The sequence below is a fragment of the Heterodontus francisci genome, chromosome 2 (genome assembly GCF_036365525.1).
Source record: "Heterodontus francisci isolate sHetFra1 chromosome 2, sHetFra1.hap1, whole genome shotgun sequence".
Classification (NCBI taxonomy): Eukaryota; Metazoa; Chordata; class Chondrichthyes; order Heterodontiformes; family Heterodontidae; genus Heterodontus; species Heterodontus francisci.
The window spans coordinates 8,540,203-8,561,013 of NC_090372.1; the positions used below are offsets into that span (position 1 = coordinate 8,540,203).

Sequence of the window (20,811 nt, forward strand, 5' to 3'; positions counted from 1 at the left end):
ACTGTTCTGTCTCTTTAACTTCAGTTGGTTTTTCTGTGACTACTAGAGAAGTTACTACCTTCACTCTGGCCAAATCATTCCCCAGGAGTAGGTCAACTCCATCTATAGGCAAACTATGGACAACTCCTCCAGTTACCGTTCCAGTCATTAGGTCACACTCTAGGTGCACCCGATACAAAGGTACAGGTATATAATCCCTGCTGATACCATTCACTAAAACCTTGGTATTCAATGTGCTCTCTAGAAATGTTATGCCTTTCCCCAGCAGAAGAGTTTGAGTAGTACCTGTATCCCTAAGTATAACTATAAGTTTACCCACCTCACTTGACGGATAAGGAGTTACTTTGCCTTTTGACAAAAATTCCCTATAACATTCTTATTCATGTCCCCGCACTCAGTGTTTTTTATACTTGGCCTTACAGCTGCAGTCAGAGTTACAACCTGATCTGTCGTACTCTCGGTCAGGGCCCCTTTCTCTGCATTGGCCTTGTGTACCCGAATAAGTCCCATGGGTTTATCATGCAACTGCCAGCATTCTGTACGAAGCTGGCCCACCTTGTGACAATGGTAACACTTAGGCTTGCAAACCTCAATTCTACCCTCAGCATCTTCCTTTCTAGCCTGAGGAGGAGATCCTGGGGTATTCCCAGCTGTCCCTGGCTACTTGCCTTCCTTTTATCCTCTCACCTATCCTTCTTGGGTTTGTGGGGGTGACAGACAAAGGGTTTGGGCTTGTAAAGAAACTTTATAGTCATCGATTTCTGCTGCCTGTCTGGCTGTTGAAAGCTTCTGGTTTACTACATGGGTTCTTACTAATGGAGGGAGTGAATTTTAAAATCCTTCCAGGAGAATTCGTTCCCTAAGGACCTCATACATGGCCTCTGCATTTAGTGCCTGCATCCAACGATCAAAATTAATTTGCTTTACCCTCTCAAATTCGATATAAGTCAGCCCAGGAAGATCCGAAATTTCTGCCTGTACACTTCAGGGACCAACTCATAAGCAACAAGAATAGCCTTTTTTGCCATCTCATAATCTGCAGAAGCCTTCTCAGAAAGCATGGCATAAACTTCATGAGCTCTGCCCATCAACCTGCTTTGCATAAACTGTGTCCAGCTTTCCTTCGGCCACTTCATCTGTCTGACTATCTTTTCAAACAAAATGAAAAATGCCTCTACATCCCTTTCCTCAAACTTTGGGAGGGCTTGTACAAATTTAAACAGCTCTCCACTGAGTCCTGGGCTGGAGTCAGATCTTTCCCTACCAACATTTTCACTGGAGTCAAGACCACTCCTTTGTCTTCGTTCCATCTTTTTAAATTTGAAATTCCCTTCCTTCTCTTTCACTTTCTCTTTGAAATTCTAGTTCAAGTTTTTTTATTGTCAGTTCTCTTTCCTGTTCAAGCTTAAGTTTTTCCAATTCTATTTCTTTCTCTTTGTCAAGTTCAAGCTGCTTCATCTGCAACTAAGTCAACTGTACTACCATCTGGTTTGCCGCCACCTTCTAATTGCAAATGCTGTGCTATTACTTCAATTATATTGGCTTACTTAGCTCCTGGTTTTAACTCTAATACCAACTTTTCTGCCAATTCCTTTAGTCTAACCTTGGTTAAGTTTCTAAAATCACTTGAGGATACATCCCCCTTCCCCAGAAAGGTTGTAGCAACTGACAACGACATTCCAGTCGTGTAGACTTTACTCTATTGCACAAGAAACCTGGTTTTTCCTTTTCCTTTTTTTCCAATTATTATCACCCCACTTACAATTGCACGTTGGGTTAGCCCGCACAGAGCCCCAATTATATGTTATGACTGAGGTGGGAGGAGTGCACTGTCTTTTCTAGTCCCATTTCCCAGCAGGTCACAACATATATTTTTTAAATGTTTACCCCCAGTTACCAATTCGGTCAATCATATATTTGTTTATTTATTATTTATTTTTATTTATTTAGAGATACAGCACTGAAACAGGTCCTTCGGCCCACCGAGTCTGTGCCGACCAACCACCACCCATTTATACTAACCCTACAGTAATCCCATATTCCCTACCACCTACCTACACTAGGGGCAATTTACAATGGCCAATTTACCTATCACCTGCAAGTCTTTGGCTGTGGGAGGAAACTGGAGCACCCGGCGAAAACCCACGCGGTCACAGGGAGAACTTGCAAACTCCACACAGGCAGTACCCAGAATCGAACCCAGGTCCCTGGAGCTGTGACGCTGCAGTGCTAACCACTGTGCCGCCCCAATATACTCTACTCTTTTATCCCAGAATAAAATACGCCAACCAGGTTTCTTTAATAAACAACAAAATTATCAGTTTATTATCAAATAAGACTTAATCCAGTAACGAAGCCAAGCATTAACACACAGATTGAAATATGAAAGTTCCCTTTTTAAATTCTCCACACGCACATACACGCATTAAAATTTCTCTCTGCAGAGGTCTGTTATAAAAAAAAAGACAAAAGAAGAATACTTTGTCCAAATACTTGCTAATTCTTGAAGAAAAAAAAGAGATGTGGAAGGAAGTCAGTTGTTCCTTTTTGTCTGGCGTCCAGGTATACGGAGACGGGTCACTGGGATATTTTCCGAAGCAATTCGTTCTGAAGATGTCAAGAATTAATTTGGTAGGCTTTCCAGGAGACATGAGGCATCAGTGGTTTCAGCCAACACACACTTGAATCACAGGGTTGTTCAGCTTCACAGGACAGATGCAGCATCAGTGATTGTAGCTGTCCCACACTTGATCTTTGCAGGGTTTATTCAAAGAGGTAGAGAAAGAGGTGAGCTGGGTGGTTTCTTTTTCCTTGGCAGGCAAAACCAACTGTTTTCGAAATAGTTCACACCCCAACTGACTTGAAAACAACATCCAAAACCCCAAAACAGAAAGTCAACTGCTTGACCTCCATGTGGCTTATCTGTAAACATCTTCCCCAGGTTTATTAAACTTAAAGCACCTGACTTCCAGCAAAGTTGTTTTTAAACAACATCTCAATGTCCTTTCAATGAGCTGTCAACAACAAAGCAAAGTCCAGCTTCTATGAAATCTTCAGCCTTCCAATGAATCCATCGTCCCAATTTAAATATGAATCCTCAAAGAAAATACTGAACAAAAGATATAGAAGCATCTTCATAATAAATATTAAATTTGAATTGAAAGATAAATAATCATGTTTCAATTTTAAAATCATTGAGCACCAAACTCCGAACATCCATAGTCTTCACATTGGTAGTTTGCCAGACGGTTGCACTTGGGTTAGCTGTATCATTGTATCTTCTGTAAAGTAGCTACTGTACTCAGTCATGCTCTATTATCTAGATAGTTAATTTCCAGTACAATTCAGTATCTCTTTGTCTCTGGTGCCATAGGTTCCGGGACCTGAGGCATTATACCACAGTGAAAATGAAATAATGATTCCAGTACTGTCGTCAAAAAGGGCAAGTGAACTACCTGTTGATGAAGTTGCTAGCATTTTGCAGGTAAGGTGTATGTGATTATGGTGGGGAAGTGGGTGTGGGATTCTTTGTGTCTATTTAAAGGGTTATTTTCAAATGAGCTTTAACCAATGATGTTGATGAAGCTTTCAATATTGAACTTAATTTATGCAGCAAAATATAACATTGCTGTTATAATTTCGGTTTCTTAATAAAATCACCTTTGAAATGCGATCCGTTTTGAACGTTGAGTAACTTTTCAGGGAAATATTTTTTGCTAAGCAATATTATTTGTTCAAAGAAATTGTTATGAAAGATTGCTTGAAATGGGTCAAAGTTAATGTGTGTAATGACATTTATTGAGTGATTTTTTTTTTTATTTATTCGTTCATGGGATGTGAGCAATGCTGGCAAGGTCAGCATTTGTTGCTGCCCCTAATTGCCCTTGAGAAAGTGGTGAGTTGTGACAAGGTGGTTATATTCATAAGTGATACAAAAAGATGTTAAGAAATGATTATAATATTCATTGGTTTGTTATATGAAGCTACTCTTGTGACAATCCATATATTTACATTTGATAGCTCCAATCCGTCTTCCCCAACACAGTTTTGTCTTTAAGATGGTAAGTCACTAGTGGCCCTCTGGTTGTCTTGTCCAGGTGGCCATTTGTCTTATTTGAGCCCAGACAAATGCATTAATGAGCTGTGCAGGGTTTAAAGCCTAGATGCATTTAATCTTAAATTGGTATTCATATGTATGCATTTTTGAGCAAGGATCATTTAATAATCATCAGGTACAAAAGCTTAACCTGGACACCTTTTCCACTCCAATTCATTCTCACAAGTACTGACATCATTTGTAGTGCCATTTCTATCCGCAATTGAGATGAGCTAGCTCAGCACTGATCAGAGATTGAATCTGGGAGCTTCCTGGTCTGTGGGTCCCAGTAGTGCACAGGTACAAAATGTAATCATAGTGGCTAATTGAATGCTGGCCATTATCTTAAAGGGGCTGGAAAACAAAAGGGAGGAAGTGATGCTTCAGTTGTACAGAGCTTTGGACAGACCACAGCTGGAGTACTCTGTTCAGTTTTGGGCACTGCACCTCAGGACAAATGTATTAGCCTTGGAGGGGTTGCAGTGCTGATTGACCAGAATGATACCAGAGCTCAAAGGCTCAAATTATAAGAGCAGGTTACATAACATGCAGGTTACATGGCTTGTATTCTTCTGAGCTGTAAAGTTTGAGGGGATGATCTAATTGAAATGTTTCAAATGTTGAAAGGATTTGATAAGGTAGATACAGAGACATTTTACTCCGGTGTGGGAATCTGGGGCAAGAGGGCCTAATCTTAAAATTAGATCTCGGCTATTTAGGAGTGAAATCCAAAAAAACAAATTTTTGCGTAAAGGGTGGTGGAAATCTGGAGTTCCCTCGGCCATAAGACTGAGATTGCTGAGTCAGCTGAAATTTTCAAGACTGAGATCGACGGATTTTTATTCGGTCAGAGTGTCAAGTGATGGGGTCATCGGTGGGTAAATGGATTGTAGGTACAGATCAGCCATAATCATATTGAATGGCATAATGAGCTCCAGGGGCTGAATGGCCTACTGCTGTTCTGATGTCCTGTGTTTCTGTGGTGCAGCAACATGCTGGACCATATTCTGGAATTGCAGACAGGATGAGTTTCTGAAAGAAGTGAAAATTGGGTAATTCACTCCCAACTATGCTCTTGGCACCTCCTAGTAACCAACCCAAGCTCTGCATTAGCAGAGTAAATGTAACCTCCTCACACACACAGCCAGCAAATGATAACTGGTGCCAAAGAGTTTGAAAGAGAAGACAAGTAAATTTTAAATGTAAAATGGGGGAAACTTGTTCCAAGTTCACAGTGAAGCCAACTAGCTTTTTTGGTTTGTATAAAATGTCATTGTTTTTAATTCATTACAATTGAAGTGGTAGCCACACATTATCTGAGTGCTAACTGCATATATACCTCTGCTGTGACGGCACCAACACACTTTCATCTTTGTTATATCTATTAAGTATGCTGTTTTCTTACCATAGGGTGACCTTCACAATGGTCTTAAAAATAATGAAATTTCTCGGCGTCGGACGTACCATGGATGGAATGAATTTGAAATCAATGAAGATGAACCTCTTTGGAAAAAATACATTTCACAGGTTAGACACTGCAGTAGTGAGATAATTTAAGTCACTTTTGTTTATTTGACATTTATTCAAGTATCTAAAACAGAGCAAAAGACTGGTAGGAGAGAAATTTAGCTTTAGTTGATTAAGTTTTGAGTGAGGAAAGGGGATGAAATTCCAATGTCACCTTTTCGATTTGGTGAGAGAGAGAGCCAGACTTTGGTGTTGACTAAGAGTCTGACAGTATTGCAACTAGTCAGCCATCAGCAGAATAGAGGACTCAGGAGAGCAGAAATATTGGAATCAGGGGTAGAGAGGCACTGGAATAGGATGGGGAAAGGAGGAAGCAATACTGTTAGATTCTTAATCAATACTGAAGTCTGGCTCTCTCTCACCAAATCTAAAAGGTGATATTGGAATTTCATCTCCTTTCACCATCCTATTCCAGTGACTCCCTACCCCTGATTCCAATATTTCTACTCTCCTGAATCCTCTATTCTGCTGATGGCTGACTAGTTGCTCCAGCTTTCTGTTCCAACTCCTGAGCTGCATCAGTTTTGTTTCCTGTTATCTAAACTCTCACTCAGAAAATGGCAGAAAAAGACAAGCATGCCCCATCCATCATTTCCCACCTCCCCTAGTCATGGCAAGAGGAACTTGCCTATCTCTGTTTTGAAGGGCTATTAAAAACTGGATGCTGGAAATCTGAAATAGGGTTCCCCTTGCCCTCATCTTCCACCCCAGCAGCCTCCACATTCAGTGAATCATCCTCCGCTATTTCCGCCACCTTCAGCACGATGCCACCACCAAATGCATCTTCCCCTCCCCTTTCAGCATTGCAGAGGGACTGTTTCCTTGGCCGCATCCTGGTCCAGTCCTCAATCACCCCCTTCCCTTCCCTTCCCTTCCCATGGCACCCTTTGTGCTATTGCAGGAGTTGCAACATCTGCCCCTTTACCTCCTCCTTTCCCATCATTCAGAGCCCCAAACACTCCTTCCACAGCGATTTACTTGTACTTCTTTCAATTTAGTGTACTGTATTCGCTGCTCACAATGTGGTCTCCTCTACATTGGGAACACCAAATGCAAATTGGCTGACCGCTTTGCTGATCATCTCCATTGAGTCCATAAGTGTGACCCCAAGCTTCTGGTCACCTGTTGTCCTAATTTTCCACCCCAGTCCCACTTGGCCTCCAACACTTTTCCAATGAAGCTCAAGGAACAGCACCTCATCTTTGGATTAGGTGCTTGACGGCCTTCCAGACTCAACATTGAGACCAACAATTTCAGATCATAACCACTGCTTCCAATTCTTTTCAGAAAGCAGCTATAGGTGATGATTCTGCTATTTCCCATTTACACCACCTCTAGATCCAGCCTTTTTTTTAACTTATCCCGTTGCCATCTCCTTTTGCCTTGCATCATTTCATCCCCTTTGTTATTTAATCTTTCCCGCCGTCCACCCTATCATAGACCTTCCTTTCCCTCCCCCTTTCTCTGCTTTACTTGCTTAAAACCTGTTTCAACTCTAACTTATTCCAGTTCTGATGAAAGGTCATCAACTTGAAATGTTAACTTTGATTCTCTCTCCACAGATGTTGCCTGGCCTGCTGAGTATTTCCAGCACTTTGTTTTTAGTTCAGGGAACCCACATTCATCACACACCTCAGTAACTTGTGCGAGAGCACAATGGCTTACTACTTTTGTCTTCATAACCAGAGAATCTTCAGCAATGATTTCTCTTCCTGCCTCCATAATATTACCACCAGAATCACTGAAGGAACTATTGTTGGCTCTATCCTCAACTATGTGCTTCCCCTGGACAACTTTATACACTGATGTGGGGTCAGCTTCCACACGGTTATTGATGAAACCCAGTTCTACTCTGCCACCACCTCTGTTGATGGGCTGTTTGTTTGACATCAAGTCTTTGATGAGATGCCTGCTTCCACCTCTGACATACTTACTTCTATCCTTACCTCATCCTGTCAACTAATGAAACCCTCATGCCTTTGTTATCTCCAGACTCGACTATTTGAACATTTTCTTTCATGACATTTCATCTTCCATCTGCCATAAACCTCAACTCTTCTAAAATTCTGTTGTCTTGTATCCTATCCTGCTTCCTAATATCCATGTCCTTAGTGACATACATTAGTTCGCTGTCCATGAAGCCTCAAATTCCAAAGTCTCATTTTCATATTTAAATCTGGGTGAGAATGGTCTCATTTGCTTGCTGGCATTTGAAGTTACAGGCTAGAAGTCTACCTGGTTTATAGTGATTTTCATAGTATTGTGCTTTAGTAAAGGAAATTATTAATTCAATGTTGAGTATCTGCAAAGAATTATTCCTTTTTTAGCTTATGTAAAGAAGGAATGGAGATATCAGATACTTGGGAGTGGGTGGGTGTAGATCTCATTGACTCCATAATTGACTTTCTGTTTTTCTTCTGAACTGAGATGGTTCGATAGAAACTTCAGTTTAACCATGTCTTTGCCCTGCCCCCCAAATCAGTGGTTATTTCTTTGGAACAGATTGTAAGAGCAGCAAGAATACCTTGGGTACCCTTTTCTATTAGATGGTAAATATAATTAATTTGGTCCCTTTTATGCTTGTAGTTTACTGTGGACTGGTGTACGGTCGGGAGCCTTTTTGTTTTCTAATGCTTCCTTTGATCATGCTCTAAACTTGGTTCCATACGGTGTAATTAATTTTATATTTGTATACTGATTACACAGTCATGTGTACACTTTGCCTTTTGATGCAGTGAAGGCAGAGTTTTTCTTGATATTTTCCTGATCGGTGCTGCTATACTTGGATTAGATTAGATTAGAGATACAGCACTGAAACAGGCCCTTCGGCCCACCGAGTCTGTGCCGAACATCAACCACCCATTTGCACTAATCCTACACTAATCCCACATTCCCACCAAACATCCCCACCTGTCCCTATATTTCCCTACCACCTACCTACACTAGTGACAATTTATAATGGCCAATTTACCTATCAACCTGCAAGTCTTTTGGGAGGAAACCGGAGCACCCGGAGAAAACCCACGCAGACACAGGGAGAACTTGCAAACTCCACACAGGCAGTACCTGGAATCGAACCCGGGTCCCTGGAGCTGTGAGGCTGCGGTGCTAACCACTGTGCCGCCAGAGTACAGAGTTTCTGGTTTGTGAATTTGTACTTGGTTTCTATTTGGCATTGTTGAGGTTTTTGGTGTGCTTGTTTAGGTCGCTTTGTTTGGGCATTTTGCTCGAGCTGTTGAGAGGAACATTGCAAAATTCTTGCACTGTCTGTTCTTCCCACATCAATCGACTCTTTTCAGATAGCTCATGATAATTGGTTGCTGTGATCATGCTACCCTATTTTGTTGTTCCTTTCAAAATTGGGGAAGTTTATGTAGGAAACTTTTGGAATATAGAAAATACCATGTGTCTCAGACCAAAAAGAAGGGTGGTGAAGTTGTCTCTGTGTCAGCAGCCATGTTATTGTGTGCTATACTGGATTTTGTTCTTTTGTAAACCTGTTTGCTTCTTTTGAATTATTTTTCTGGTTTCCAAACTCTTGGAGACACATTCCATTTTATAAATATTCACCCGCCCGGCCAGTTTTGGCTCTTTTTGTGATTACTTTTCCGGCTCTTTATAATTCGACTGATGTTTAACACTAGTGTTGTTTGAGTTCAAAAGATTGGGTTGTGTGTGTAGTTTTGATCCTTTTTTTGATCGCAGGGATCTTATCATGTTTAATGATTCTTTGTCTGCATTCCCAGATTTAAGTTCTTTTTAAAATGTGTTTTGTGTTGAAACCTCCTTCAAAGAGTTTAGTTTCCCAGGGCAGCTGCATGAGGGGCTGTGAATTCAGAATCAGGCGAGAGTTCATATGCTGTTTGGTAGTTATTTTGCCCAGAGTCAAAACAACAGAACAATTCAGTGGCTTGCCTCCAAAATTGACAAACACTTCATACCCACTGTGTTGAATGTTTGTTTTTGCCCCTCTCTGTTCCTGACTGAACAGTTGATAAAACAGAATGTCATAAAGCAAAAAGGCATTCTGACAGGATGCTTCACAGTCAGTTAGGCATCAGAAGGCTGTGTAAGACAGGAGACTGCAGGAAGTTGTTCTGCTCTGGGGCTATAGGACAGAATACAGAGACGTTATTGTGGTTTATTATGCACTGCAAAGTGGGATAGCATTGCATGTTTACAGTATATCATTGTACAAATACATTCTTTGATTTTAACTAAATAGATCTGATAATTATTGCTCTGTTAACCTTATTGTAGAATCAAGTAGCTAATTGATTTACATCATGCTTTGTCTCACCTACTTCAACTCTGTCTGCCTTCGGTGAGATTGAAGAAATATTTGTACAAAAGTCATCGAGATCAGTTTCAGTATAACTTTCTGTTTTGGCAAAAGCCTATGTGCATTTCAGGCCAGGTTCATTACCTATGTTAGCAGAGAATACAATGTGTTCACACTGAACTACCTTTTTATTTTATGGCTGCGTTTGCTGACAACACGACCACTAGATGATGCAGTACTAGCACATGCACAAATGCAGCCTCATCCGCTGAAACATCACTGTCTGTGACGTCTGAAGCAGCTGCCAGTAATAACGAAGGCGCTGCTCAATTTATCACAAAAACCAAATTAGAGTCATAGAGTTATACAGCACAGATGCAGGCCCTTCGGCCCACCTTGTCCGTGCCGGCCATCAAGCCTATCTATTCTAATCCCATTTTCCAGCACTTGGCCCGTAGCCTTGTATGCTATGGCGTTTCAAATGCTCATCTAAATACTTCTTAAATGTTGTAAAGATTCCTGCCTCTACCACTCCTTCAGGCACTGTGTTCCAGATTCCAACCACGCTCTGGGTGAAAAATATTTTCCTCAAATCCCCTCTAAACCTCCTGCCCCTTACCTTAAATCTATGTCCCCTGGTTAATGACACCTCCGCTAAGGGAAAAAGTTTCTTCCTAACTACCTTATCTATGCCCCTCATAATTTTGTATACCTCAATCAGGTCCCCCCCCCCCCCTCAGCCTTCTCTGCTTTAAGGAAAATAACCCGAGCCTATCCAGTCTCTGTTTTTAGTTGAAATGCCCCAGACCAGGCAACATCCTGGTGAATCTCCTCTGTACCCTCTCCAATGCAATCACATCCTTCCTATAGTGTGGCGACCAGAACTGTACACAGTACTCCAGCTGTGGTCTAACTAGCATTTTGCACAGCTTCATAACCTCCCTGCTCTTATATTCTATGCCTCGGTTAATAAAGACAAGTATCCCATATGCCTTCCTAACCACCTTATCTACATGTGCTGCTACCTTCAGTGATCTATGGACAAGCACACCAAGGTCCCTCTGAACCTCTGTACTTTCTATGGTCCTACCATCTATTGTATATTCCCTTGACTTGTTAGTCCTCTCAAAATGCATCACCTCTCACTTCTGAGGATTAAATTCCATTTGCCACTGCTCTGCCCATCTTACCAGCCCATCTATATCGTCCTGTAATCTAAGGCTTTCCTCCTCACTATTTACGACACCACCAATTTTTGTGTCATTTGTGAACTTACTGATCATACCTCCTATATTCACTTCAAAATCATTAATGTACACTACAAACAGCAAGAGTCCCAGCACTGATCCCTGTGGTACACCACTGGTCACAGGCTTCCAATCGCCAAAACAACCCTCGGCCATCGCCCTCTGCCTCCTGCCACTAAGCCAATTTTGGATCCAATTTGCCAAATTACCCTGGATCCCATGGGCTCTTACCTTCTTGACCAATCTCCCATGCAGGGCCTTATCAAAAGCCTTACTGAAGTCCATGTAGACTACATCAACTGCTTTACCCTCATCTACACATCTAGTCACTGCCTCGAAAAATTCAATCAAATTGGTTAGACATGATCTCCTCCTGACAAAGCCATGCTGACTATTCTTGATTTAATCCTGCCTCTCCAAATGGAGATTAATCCTGTCCCTCAGAATTTTTCCCAATAGTTTCCCTACCACTGATGTTAGACTCACAGGCCTGTAATTACCTGGTTTATCCCTACTATCCTTCTTGAATAATGGTACCGCATTTGCTGTCGTCCAGCCCTGTGGCACTTCTCCTGTGGCCAGAGTGTATTTGAAAATTTGTGTCAGAGCTTCTGCAATCTCCTCCCTTGCCTCACATAACAGCCTGGGATACATCTCATCTGGGCCTGGGGATTTATCCACTATTAAGCCCACTGAAACCACTAATACTTCCTCCCTTTCAATGCTAATTTGTTCAAGTATATCACAATCCCCCTCCCTGATCTCTACACCTACATCGTCCTTCTCCGTGGTGAACACAGATGAAAAGTAATCATTTAAAACTTCACCTACGTCCTCTGGCTCCACACACAGATTGCCACTTTGGTCCCTAATGGGCCCTACTCTTTCCCTGGTTATCCTCTTGCCTTTAATATATTTATAAAACGCCTTTATCCCAAGATAAAGGGATTTTCCTTTATCTTGCCCGCCAGTGTTTATTCATGCCCACTCGTCGCTCTCCTAATTACTTTTTTAAATAACCCCATTTTGCTTTCTATACTCCTCTATGGCCTCTGCTGTTTTCAGCCCTCTGAATCTGCCATAAGCCTCCTTTTTTTTCTTCCTTATCCAATCCTCTATATCTCTTGACATCCAGGGTTCCCTGGACTTATTGGTCCTACCCTTCACCTTTATGGAAACATGTTGGCTCTGAACTCTCACTGTTTCCTTCTTGAATGGCTCCCACTGGTCTGATGTAGTCTTTCCTACAAGTAGCTGCTCCCAGTACACTTTGGCCAGATCCTGTTTTATCACATTGAAATCGGCCTTCCCCCAATTCAGTACCTTTATTTCCAGTCCATCTTTGTCCTTTTCCATAACTACCTTAAATCTTAGAGTTATGGTCACTATCCCCGAAATGCTCCCCCACTGACACTTCCACCACTTGTCCGGCTTCATTCCCTAAGATTAGGTTCAGTACCAGCCCTTCTCTTGTAGGACTTCCTACATGCTGGCTCAAAAAGCTCTCCTGGATGCACTTTAAGAATTCTGCCCCCTTTAAGCCTTTTGCACTAAGACTATCCAAAGTTAATATTGGGAAAGTTGAAATCCCCTACTATTAGTTACCCTATTATTTTTACACCTCTCTGAGAGTTGCCTACATACCTGCTCCTCTATCTCTCCCTGACTGTTTGTTTGTTTGTTTGGAGGCCTGTAGTACACTCCCAGCAAAGTGATTGCCCCCTTTTTGTTTTTAAGTTCTACCCATATGGCCTCACTTGAAGAATCTTCTAAGATATCATCCCTCCTTACTGCAGTAATTGACTCCTTCATCAATAGTGCAATACCACCTCCTCTTTTACACCCCCATCTGTCACGCCTGAAGATTCTATACCCTGGAATAGTAAGCTGCCAGTCCTGCCCTGCCCTCAACCATGTCTCTGTGATAGCAATAATATCATATTTCCATGTGTTAATCAATGCCCTCGATTCATCTGCCTTACTTGTAACACTCCTTGCATTAAAATAGATGCAATCCAGCTTTGCACTATTTGCTTGTGTCTTAACAGGTCTATACTTGCTTTGCCTTCCAGACTGACTTAATTTATCTTCTATGTTTGACTGTGCATCACCCCCTACTGTACCTCCAGTCTGTACCCCATCCCACTGCCAAATTAGTTTAAACACCTCCCCTCTCCCCCCCCCCACAACAGCACTAGCAAACCTCCCTGCAAGGATGTTGGTCCCATTCCGGTTCAGCTGCAACCTGTCCAACCTGTACAGGTCCCACCTTTGCCAGAAACAGACCCAGTGATCCAGGAAACTAAAGCCCTCCCTCCTGCACCATGTCTTCAGCCACACATTCATCTGCTCTATCCTCCTATTCCTATACTCACTAGCACACGGCGCCAGGAGTAATCCAGAGATTACAATAAATTAAACCCAACTCCCCTCAATGATTGCCATGGCTGCTTCCATCCCACCCCCAACAGTACCCCGCTCCCTCCTGCCATCATGCTTCTCTTCACCGTTCCCTCCTGCGCCCACCTACTCACCGCTCGCTTCCCGCCTTGCGCTTCGGCGGTTCATTCCCCACCGCCAAAGGTGGGAGGTGGTGTGGGAAGCAGCGAGGGCAGGAGCGAGTGGCTGGGTGGGGGGTGGTGGAAGCGATGAGGCCTGGAGCGAGTGAGGGCAAGCAGGAGAGAGCAGCCGAGTGGGGGGAAGCGGCGAGGGTGGGAGCGAGTGGCTGATGGGGAGAAGCAGCCAGGCAGGTAGCTGGGGGTAGCGAGTGGCTGAGGAAAGGCAGCAGCAAGCAGCTGAGGATGGGGGTGGCGGGGGGAAGGAAGTGCGATTGACGCAGGGATGGTGGGAGGGAATGGGGTATTTGGGGGAATGGAGGTGGCTATTGAGGGTTGAGGATGTCATGCGCGCATTCATACTGGCAAGCTGACAAATGTTCACACGCACTGATGACGTCTTCAGTTGCTCTAAGCATGCTCTGCGTTGTCAGGTGTCACTTTATTTTATAGGGTTTCTGATATTTGTCAGTGAGACTGTCGTATTTTGCGCCTGATAAAGTGATGTTTCATCGTTAGAAGTGTAGTTTCATCGTAAAACAATTTTGCTGATGTCCATTAGGAATATTTTGTTAAGCATTTTACAATTTTTTGCAGTTCAAAAATCCTCTTATCATGCTGCTACTGGCTTCAGCTGTTATCAGTGTTCTAATGCACCAACTGGATGATGCAGTCAGCATTACAGTGGTAAGATACAGATCATTTTTTATATATATATATTTTTTAAAATCATATACAAATATATAGACATGTCTCAAGAATGGAGTCAAATTAAATCTAAATATTTATAGTTTAAATGTAGAAAAATACAAGGCCAAGTCTTGCTGGAGCGGGGCATCTTACACTGCGTACTGTTAATTATACATTGTCCTGCACTCTTCAGCTCATAATTTCTGGCCTAATTTGCTGGAAGTACGAGTTGATAACACAACATCTGGGACCTTGGTGGATGACGGGGCCAACAGTCTAGGAGCCACTGAAGAAAATTGGGTGAATTAGAGTCAAATCGGGTACAGAAAGAGAAAAGGACAGAATTTTCCCAGACCTTTGGGGGCGGGTTCGGGGGTGAGCAGAGTGGGAAAGTCCTGGAAAATGACGTTAGTTTGCGATCCCAACATGATTCCTCCTTCTTCTGACTTGCGCTGAGACGGCATTGAAGGCAAGCAAGGAACCTCCTTGGATCTGTTGGGTAAGTAATTAAATAGTTGTTGAGATTGTTAAGCCAATTATCAGGTGTTTAGCCCTGAATCTTGGATTTCCCAGCCATGGAAGTTGTTTCTCAACCTGTCAGCAACTTACCAGGGTCACCAAGGCGAGTGCACAGCGGGATGAGCATCTTCAGTAAAACTGACCAGCTGTGAAGGCTTTGGTCGGTTGCACTGAAGTGCGCAAGCCATGGCCATTGAGAGACTGCGGTTCAATGTACTTCTCTCGGTGCTTTCACTGCATGACAGGTGATTGCCAACTTTTTGGAAGGCACTTCACCTGTCTAGCATTTCACTCACTTTAGCTGCACTTCCCTGCTGCCAGCCTTCATCACAGTATGGGAGCAGCTTATGCAGTTGTACCTTCCAACTCTGCTGAGGGTCAAGAACAGAGGCCACACCACTGCCAACTGCTCCAGCAGCAGCAGGTGCAACACCAGCTGTCTTCTCAGCTGCATGGCCCTCCACAGGGCAGATGGGATGGACACCAAGACCCAGCAGGAAGGCGGCAAGACCTCTAACACATTCTTTCTTTAATTTGTTCATGGGATGTGAGCATCACTGGCAAGGCCAGCATTCATTATCACCTTCTTAAGAGCAATTGGGGCAAAGAGCTGCTGCCTTAAACCGCTGAAGTCTATGTGGTGTAGGTATACCACAGTGCTGTTAGGGAGGGAGTTCCAGAATTTTGACCCAGGTAGGCAGAGAATTAGCGTGCTCGACATGTCTGAGCAGCAGTGCGTCAGGAGACTCGGGCTGTCACGGTAGGTCGCTGCTGACGTCAGCAGCCTCCTGGAACAGGACTTCCCCTTTCCAGTGGACTAGGTGGGCACGTATGGCCAATGGCCGATGACTTGCCTGTTATTAGAGGGCCACCCCCACTCCCCCTGGGTCTCTGCCTCTCATCACCTTGTGTGCTCGTTTCTGCAAGGAGAGAATGTGGGGAGGTATGAGTGCTCATAATGGCTTGTTTGCAGAAGAGGGAAAGAGACCATTTGTGGAGGCTGACTGTGAGGCATGGTGCGAGAGGCCAAAAGGATGAATGTGAGTGTAGACTGCTTAAAAGGGGATGTGAGGTGCCTGCAGGGAAAGGAATGAGTGGAGCTGCAAGGTTTGTTGACCTGAGATGTTATGTGCAAGAGAATGCTGGGCAAGTCAGTTTGTGAGACCTGAAAGTATTATGCCACTCATCTGTCATGTCCTCCTGAGGTCCTAGATCCACTTGGTGTACTGTCTCTGGGTTAGAGGGACCGCAATCCTGCTGTTGACTTCCTTGGCCACTTCCATCCATACTTGCTTGGATGGAGAGGTTGTCCTCTTCCTCCTGTCTTTGGTATAGTTCACCTCACTGCAGTCCCTCAGATCCTGCAGCAGACCTCCAGGTAAGCGTGAGACCCTCAGAGGCAGCCTTCTTATGGTTGATGCAGACTGAAAAATCCAAGTGAGCTTTTCTGACATGTGCTGTGGTCCCTTTAATTAGAAACCCTTCCTTTGACAGAATGGACATACTCACTAGTTGGTTGTGAAGCCTGGAGGCAGGATGACAGTTGGTTTGCTCTGGTAAAGAATAACCGCTGGGCATGCTGTTCAGGGAGTCAGGTTGCAAACTCGAAAATGATCCCACTGTTGTGGCATAGACTAAGGTGGTAAGATTTCGCCAAAGAGAGGGAAAGATTGGATTTAGAAAGAGACAAAGGAAAGCAAGAACATTTAGCAAAAATGTTTAAATCTCTAAGAAGAACCTAGTACATGCAAGAATGAGATTGAACAGTTTAAAATGTTCCCTTTCTTGGCCAAAGAGGTTGAATGGCATTGCATTAACACTTATCGCGTCATTAAAAGAGTATTTGCACTGTTGATTGAGCGTAACCTTTGGCAGCGAGTTTAATGGGTAATTCATTTATAAATCCAGCAATTTCTTTCAGCTACTGGGTAGATTAAGGGCAAACTACCATTTGTGCAAGGCAAATGGTGGATTAGCAACTCCCAGCATATCTCTTTTTCCTCTGAACTGGCACTGTTCCGCCATTTGCCTTGCAGCTCGCCCTTAACCTATCTGATATCTTAAAGAAATTGCTGGATTTACGCATTAATTGCCCATTAAACTCACTGCTGAAAGTTAGGGCTCATAATTAACAGCGTTCGTACCCTTTTTTAATGCAATAATAATGGTTTGCAAAGCGAACTCTTGTTATTTTTCCTGCTAGATTTGGCCCAGTCACTTTCTACTGTATATGAAGCATTTTAATTTTAGATTTTATCAGGCTACAAAGCTTAATCTCAATAATATTACTTTTTTTTGCATAGTGGGACCATACAATGTAATGTTTATTTTAGATATAGTAATTATATAGGTTCATAAAAGTACTTCACTGTTACACTAAAAGGGTTGGCAACCTTAATAACAAGAAGGGCCATTTTTTAAATTTAGTAGAAAACGCAATATCTTAGAACTGTAATGCTGTTACTCAAATGCCAATAATAATGAAAAACAAGACACGTGCATTTATGGATTTCTATGCAACACCTTTTTGAAATCCTCTATCTTCATCGATTTTCCTCCTCTTTGTCGCCATTTCAACCCCTCTATTTATGACAGTTTTTCCCCCAATTAAATTGAAATGCTAATCAGTTTTAAAAAAAGTCTGTCGAACTTAATATTCCACACAATACCACTGATGAACATTGCAAACTTCTGTTTCCTGCAATAAGTTCAAAAATTTGTGGCATAATAGTTCAAAACCAGGGCCCTAGTTAGTTCCTTTATTGATGTATACATCTATGTCTGTGAGCGACTCATTTGATTGGCTAGCGGGCAATACATAAGCCCTTAACGTGATGGCGCATGACTTCATTTTGCTTGGCAAAGTAGTGCAACTGTAACTTATGACTTTAGATCCAAGCAAGTTTTCGACAGAATTACATATTTTTGTTCACAAGTTCTAGCTGTTATCTATTAAAATATCCATTGCAAAGGAGATTTTTAAATATGATATTTTAAAATTAGAAACACATTTAGATAACTATTTTCTAAAAATTGATGAGAAAAAATGGGTTCAATCGATCAAGGAGCCACACAGGAGTCCTTAATGATCTGCAGGCAGCTCTGGAGCCGCAGTTTGCTGACCCCTGCACTAAATGAATGGCTAATTGTTTTCTTCCTGTAGAAAATTACTTATGATTATGATGTGGTCTAATCACACCTTTTTTTTTTTACTATCTGAAAGGCTATACTAATTGTGGTCACAGTTGCGTTTGTACAGGTTAGTGTCTTTTTGTATTCTACTGGAAACTTGGCCAAAGCTGTAAATGTAAATTTTATTTTTAACTTGTCTGCTGTATGTATTTAAACCTTGATCACTAGCATTTCCAGGTAATGCTAAACTACCAGAGCCAACAACTATTTTGACATTTTAGCTTGCGTATCAAGAAGCTCCTTATCAGGAATAGCTTTATTGTTGTAATAAATTTTACTGCTAAAATAAGTACCTTAATACACTCTGATGAAGGGTCACTGACCTGAAATGTTAACACTGCTTCTCTCTCCACAGATGCTGCCAGACCTGCTGAGTATTTCCAGCATTTCTTGTTTTTATTATAGACCTTAATACACTTATCAGGTTTTATTTTTTTATCTGCTCTACCTGTAATTCCTTATTGGTGCCATTTATTATTCTGCCCCCCGCCCATCCGCCCCGCCCCATTTTCTCATGATTTTTACAAAAGTAACTTGAATTTTATGTTGGATTTTTCTAAGTTTTTAAAGAATTACTGTAAAATTGTCAGACTTGGCTCAATGGTGCACATGCTTTTTAGTCAGAAGAACATAGGTTCAAGCCGCAGTCTAGAGACTTGAACAAGCACAATCTCGGCTGACAGTTCAATGAGTGAATCCTGCAGTTTATCAGATGAGTTGATAAGCCAAGACACTGTCTGCCCCCTCAGGTGTATGTAAAAGATTCCATGGCACTATTCAAGGAAGTTCTCCCAGTGTCCTGACCAACAATTACTTCTCAACCAACACCACTAAAAACAGATTTTCTGGTCGTTATCTAATTGCTGTGTGTAGGGCTTCGTACAAAGAAAATTTGCTGCTTAATTTCTCTACAGCATTCAAAAGTGCAGTGAAGTGCTTTGGGACATCCTGATACCACGAAAGGCATTATGTAATTGCAAGTTCTTTCTTCCTTTAATACTGTACTATTTTTGTCTGCTTTTGGTGTCCTACTTAAACTGGAAGCTTCAAAGTGTTTTTTTCAGCCAATTGAGGTTCAGAAGTTTTTAAATATTGGCCTGGATGATGCAGGTAATCTGACATTTTATGGAGCCACGTCGGGAACACTTGTAGCTCGACTAACTCATTTCATTGGTCACAATAATTATTTTGTCAGTGGCATCTTAGGAGTATAAGATGTAATTAGACCTCGAGTATCTTTCTTTCAGTGATTGACAATGATAACAGATGCTGAAGAATTTTTTGGTCATAATCTCATGATCTAGTCAAAATTAGAAGATTTTGTTGAGTGTTTTTTTTTTTTTGCTTTACTAATTTTAACCTTTTTAGACTTTTTCTGTTCATTAGACAAAGGATGTCAGTGCTGGGGAATGGTTATCTCTCCCTCTTTTTGACAGGGCACAGCGTAAGGCTTCCGGTGCTGCTCTTCTATATGCAGTTGCACTCTAATGTAAATGCTTAAATCACCCTTTACACTGGTGTACTGATGCAATTTTCAGTAACTGAAAGAGATGATCTATGACTAATTGTGGGCAGTTTTGTGATATGGACTTGTACTCAGTATGAATTAGATTGATTAGGCCCTTTAAAGGCAAGAGAAAGATATATGGACACTTATTTCATCCCATTTTTTTCAGCCCTAAGTCAAGGCCACAGAGGTAGAAGGACAATATGGTACTATACTGTGTAGCTCTCCTCCTCCCCCAGTCCTTCAAAGTAATGAAAATTGGATTGGATCACTTTTGTCAGTTGCCTTCAATCACAAAAAGCTTGATTAGATCATTTCAAAGTCTCCACCTTTCCAACGAGAAGAAAGCTCAGCTTCCTTAATTTATCACCTTACATAATCTATGCCAGAAATTGACCCCCTCTTTCCTGAATCCATACTGATCAGATATTTTTCTCTACGGGCATCCAGAAAATAGTTTCACAAGTTTCCCCTACAGCAGATGTTAAACCTGGGAGTATAGCTTGCAGGTATTTCTGTTGACTCTTTTTAAAAATAATGGGGATTAATTTGGCCATTTTCCAGTATTTTGAGCCAGGGTATAGCACTGGTTGTCATGGGTCTCTCTCTGGGCCTGAAAATTTGTGACAACGAATTAACGGTATTGCACAAAAAGCTTATTGGCATAACACTAAAGACATTGGCTTAGGTAAGAAATTTTCTTAGAAATGCTGATTATTACATATTCTAAGTAACTCTAATTAAAGTTGTACTTTGCACTTTGAAGGTTGAAACATGACTTAAAAATGTTGGCCATGCATTTTATTTTCTGTCAAGTGTGCGCAACTACCCAGAATTACTTCTGTCTCCAAGGAGACTGTCACAAATCTTAGGGGTTTTGGCCTGTACTCTTAATAAATAAATAAATAAAAGAATTACATTGCAGTCAATAATGTCAGACTGGACTGACATATTGTAATAACTAAATGAATACACAGTCTAACAGAAAACACTTGCTGTATTTTGATGGGTTTTCAGCCAAACTAATATGCTGGAGAATGCAGGTTTGTTTGGTTTATATACAACATTGCACTGGTTGAAGAATTTCTCTAACTGAAAATGATTTTTTTGGAACCTGCAGTGATGACAATACAATAGGTAATCCTTCAGTTTTAGCATCATTGCGTAGAAACAACAGATAACGTACTGGTGGCCTG

The 20,811-nt window shown here is 41.9% G+C and overlaps 1 protein-coding gene across 2 annotated transcripts in view; it reads left to right on the top strand.

Annotated features, from left to right (window-relative positions):
- The window catches only part of atp2c1 (ATPase secretory pathway Ca2+ transporting 1), a 122,399-nt gene that overhangs the window by 34,422 nt on the left and 67,166 nt on the right, over nucleotides 1-20,811 (top strand). Inside the window, exons 2-5 of one of the 2 annotated variants that reach the window (XM_068054073.1) lie at nucleotides 3,374-3,484; nucleotides 5,507-5,623; nucleotides 14,305-14,394; nucleotides 18,140-18,175. In XM_068054073.1, the coding sequence (XP_067910174.1) occupies nucleotides 3,374-3,484; nucleotides 5,507-5,623; nucleotides 14,305-14,394; nucleotides 18,140-18,175 (354 nt within the window). Of the gene's footprint in view, nucleotides 1-3,373; nucleotides 3,485-5,506; nucleotides 5,624-14,304; nucleotides 14,395-18,139; nucleotides 18,176-20,811 lie in introns of those variants that run through there. The other variant, XM_068054080.1, reaches the window with a different exon arrangement.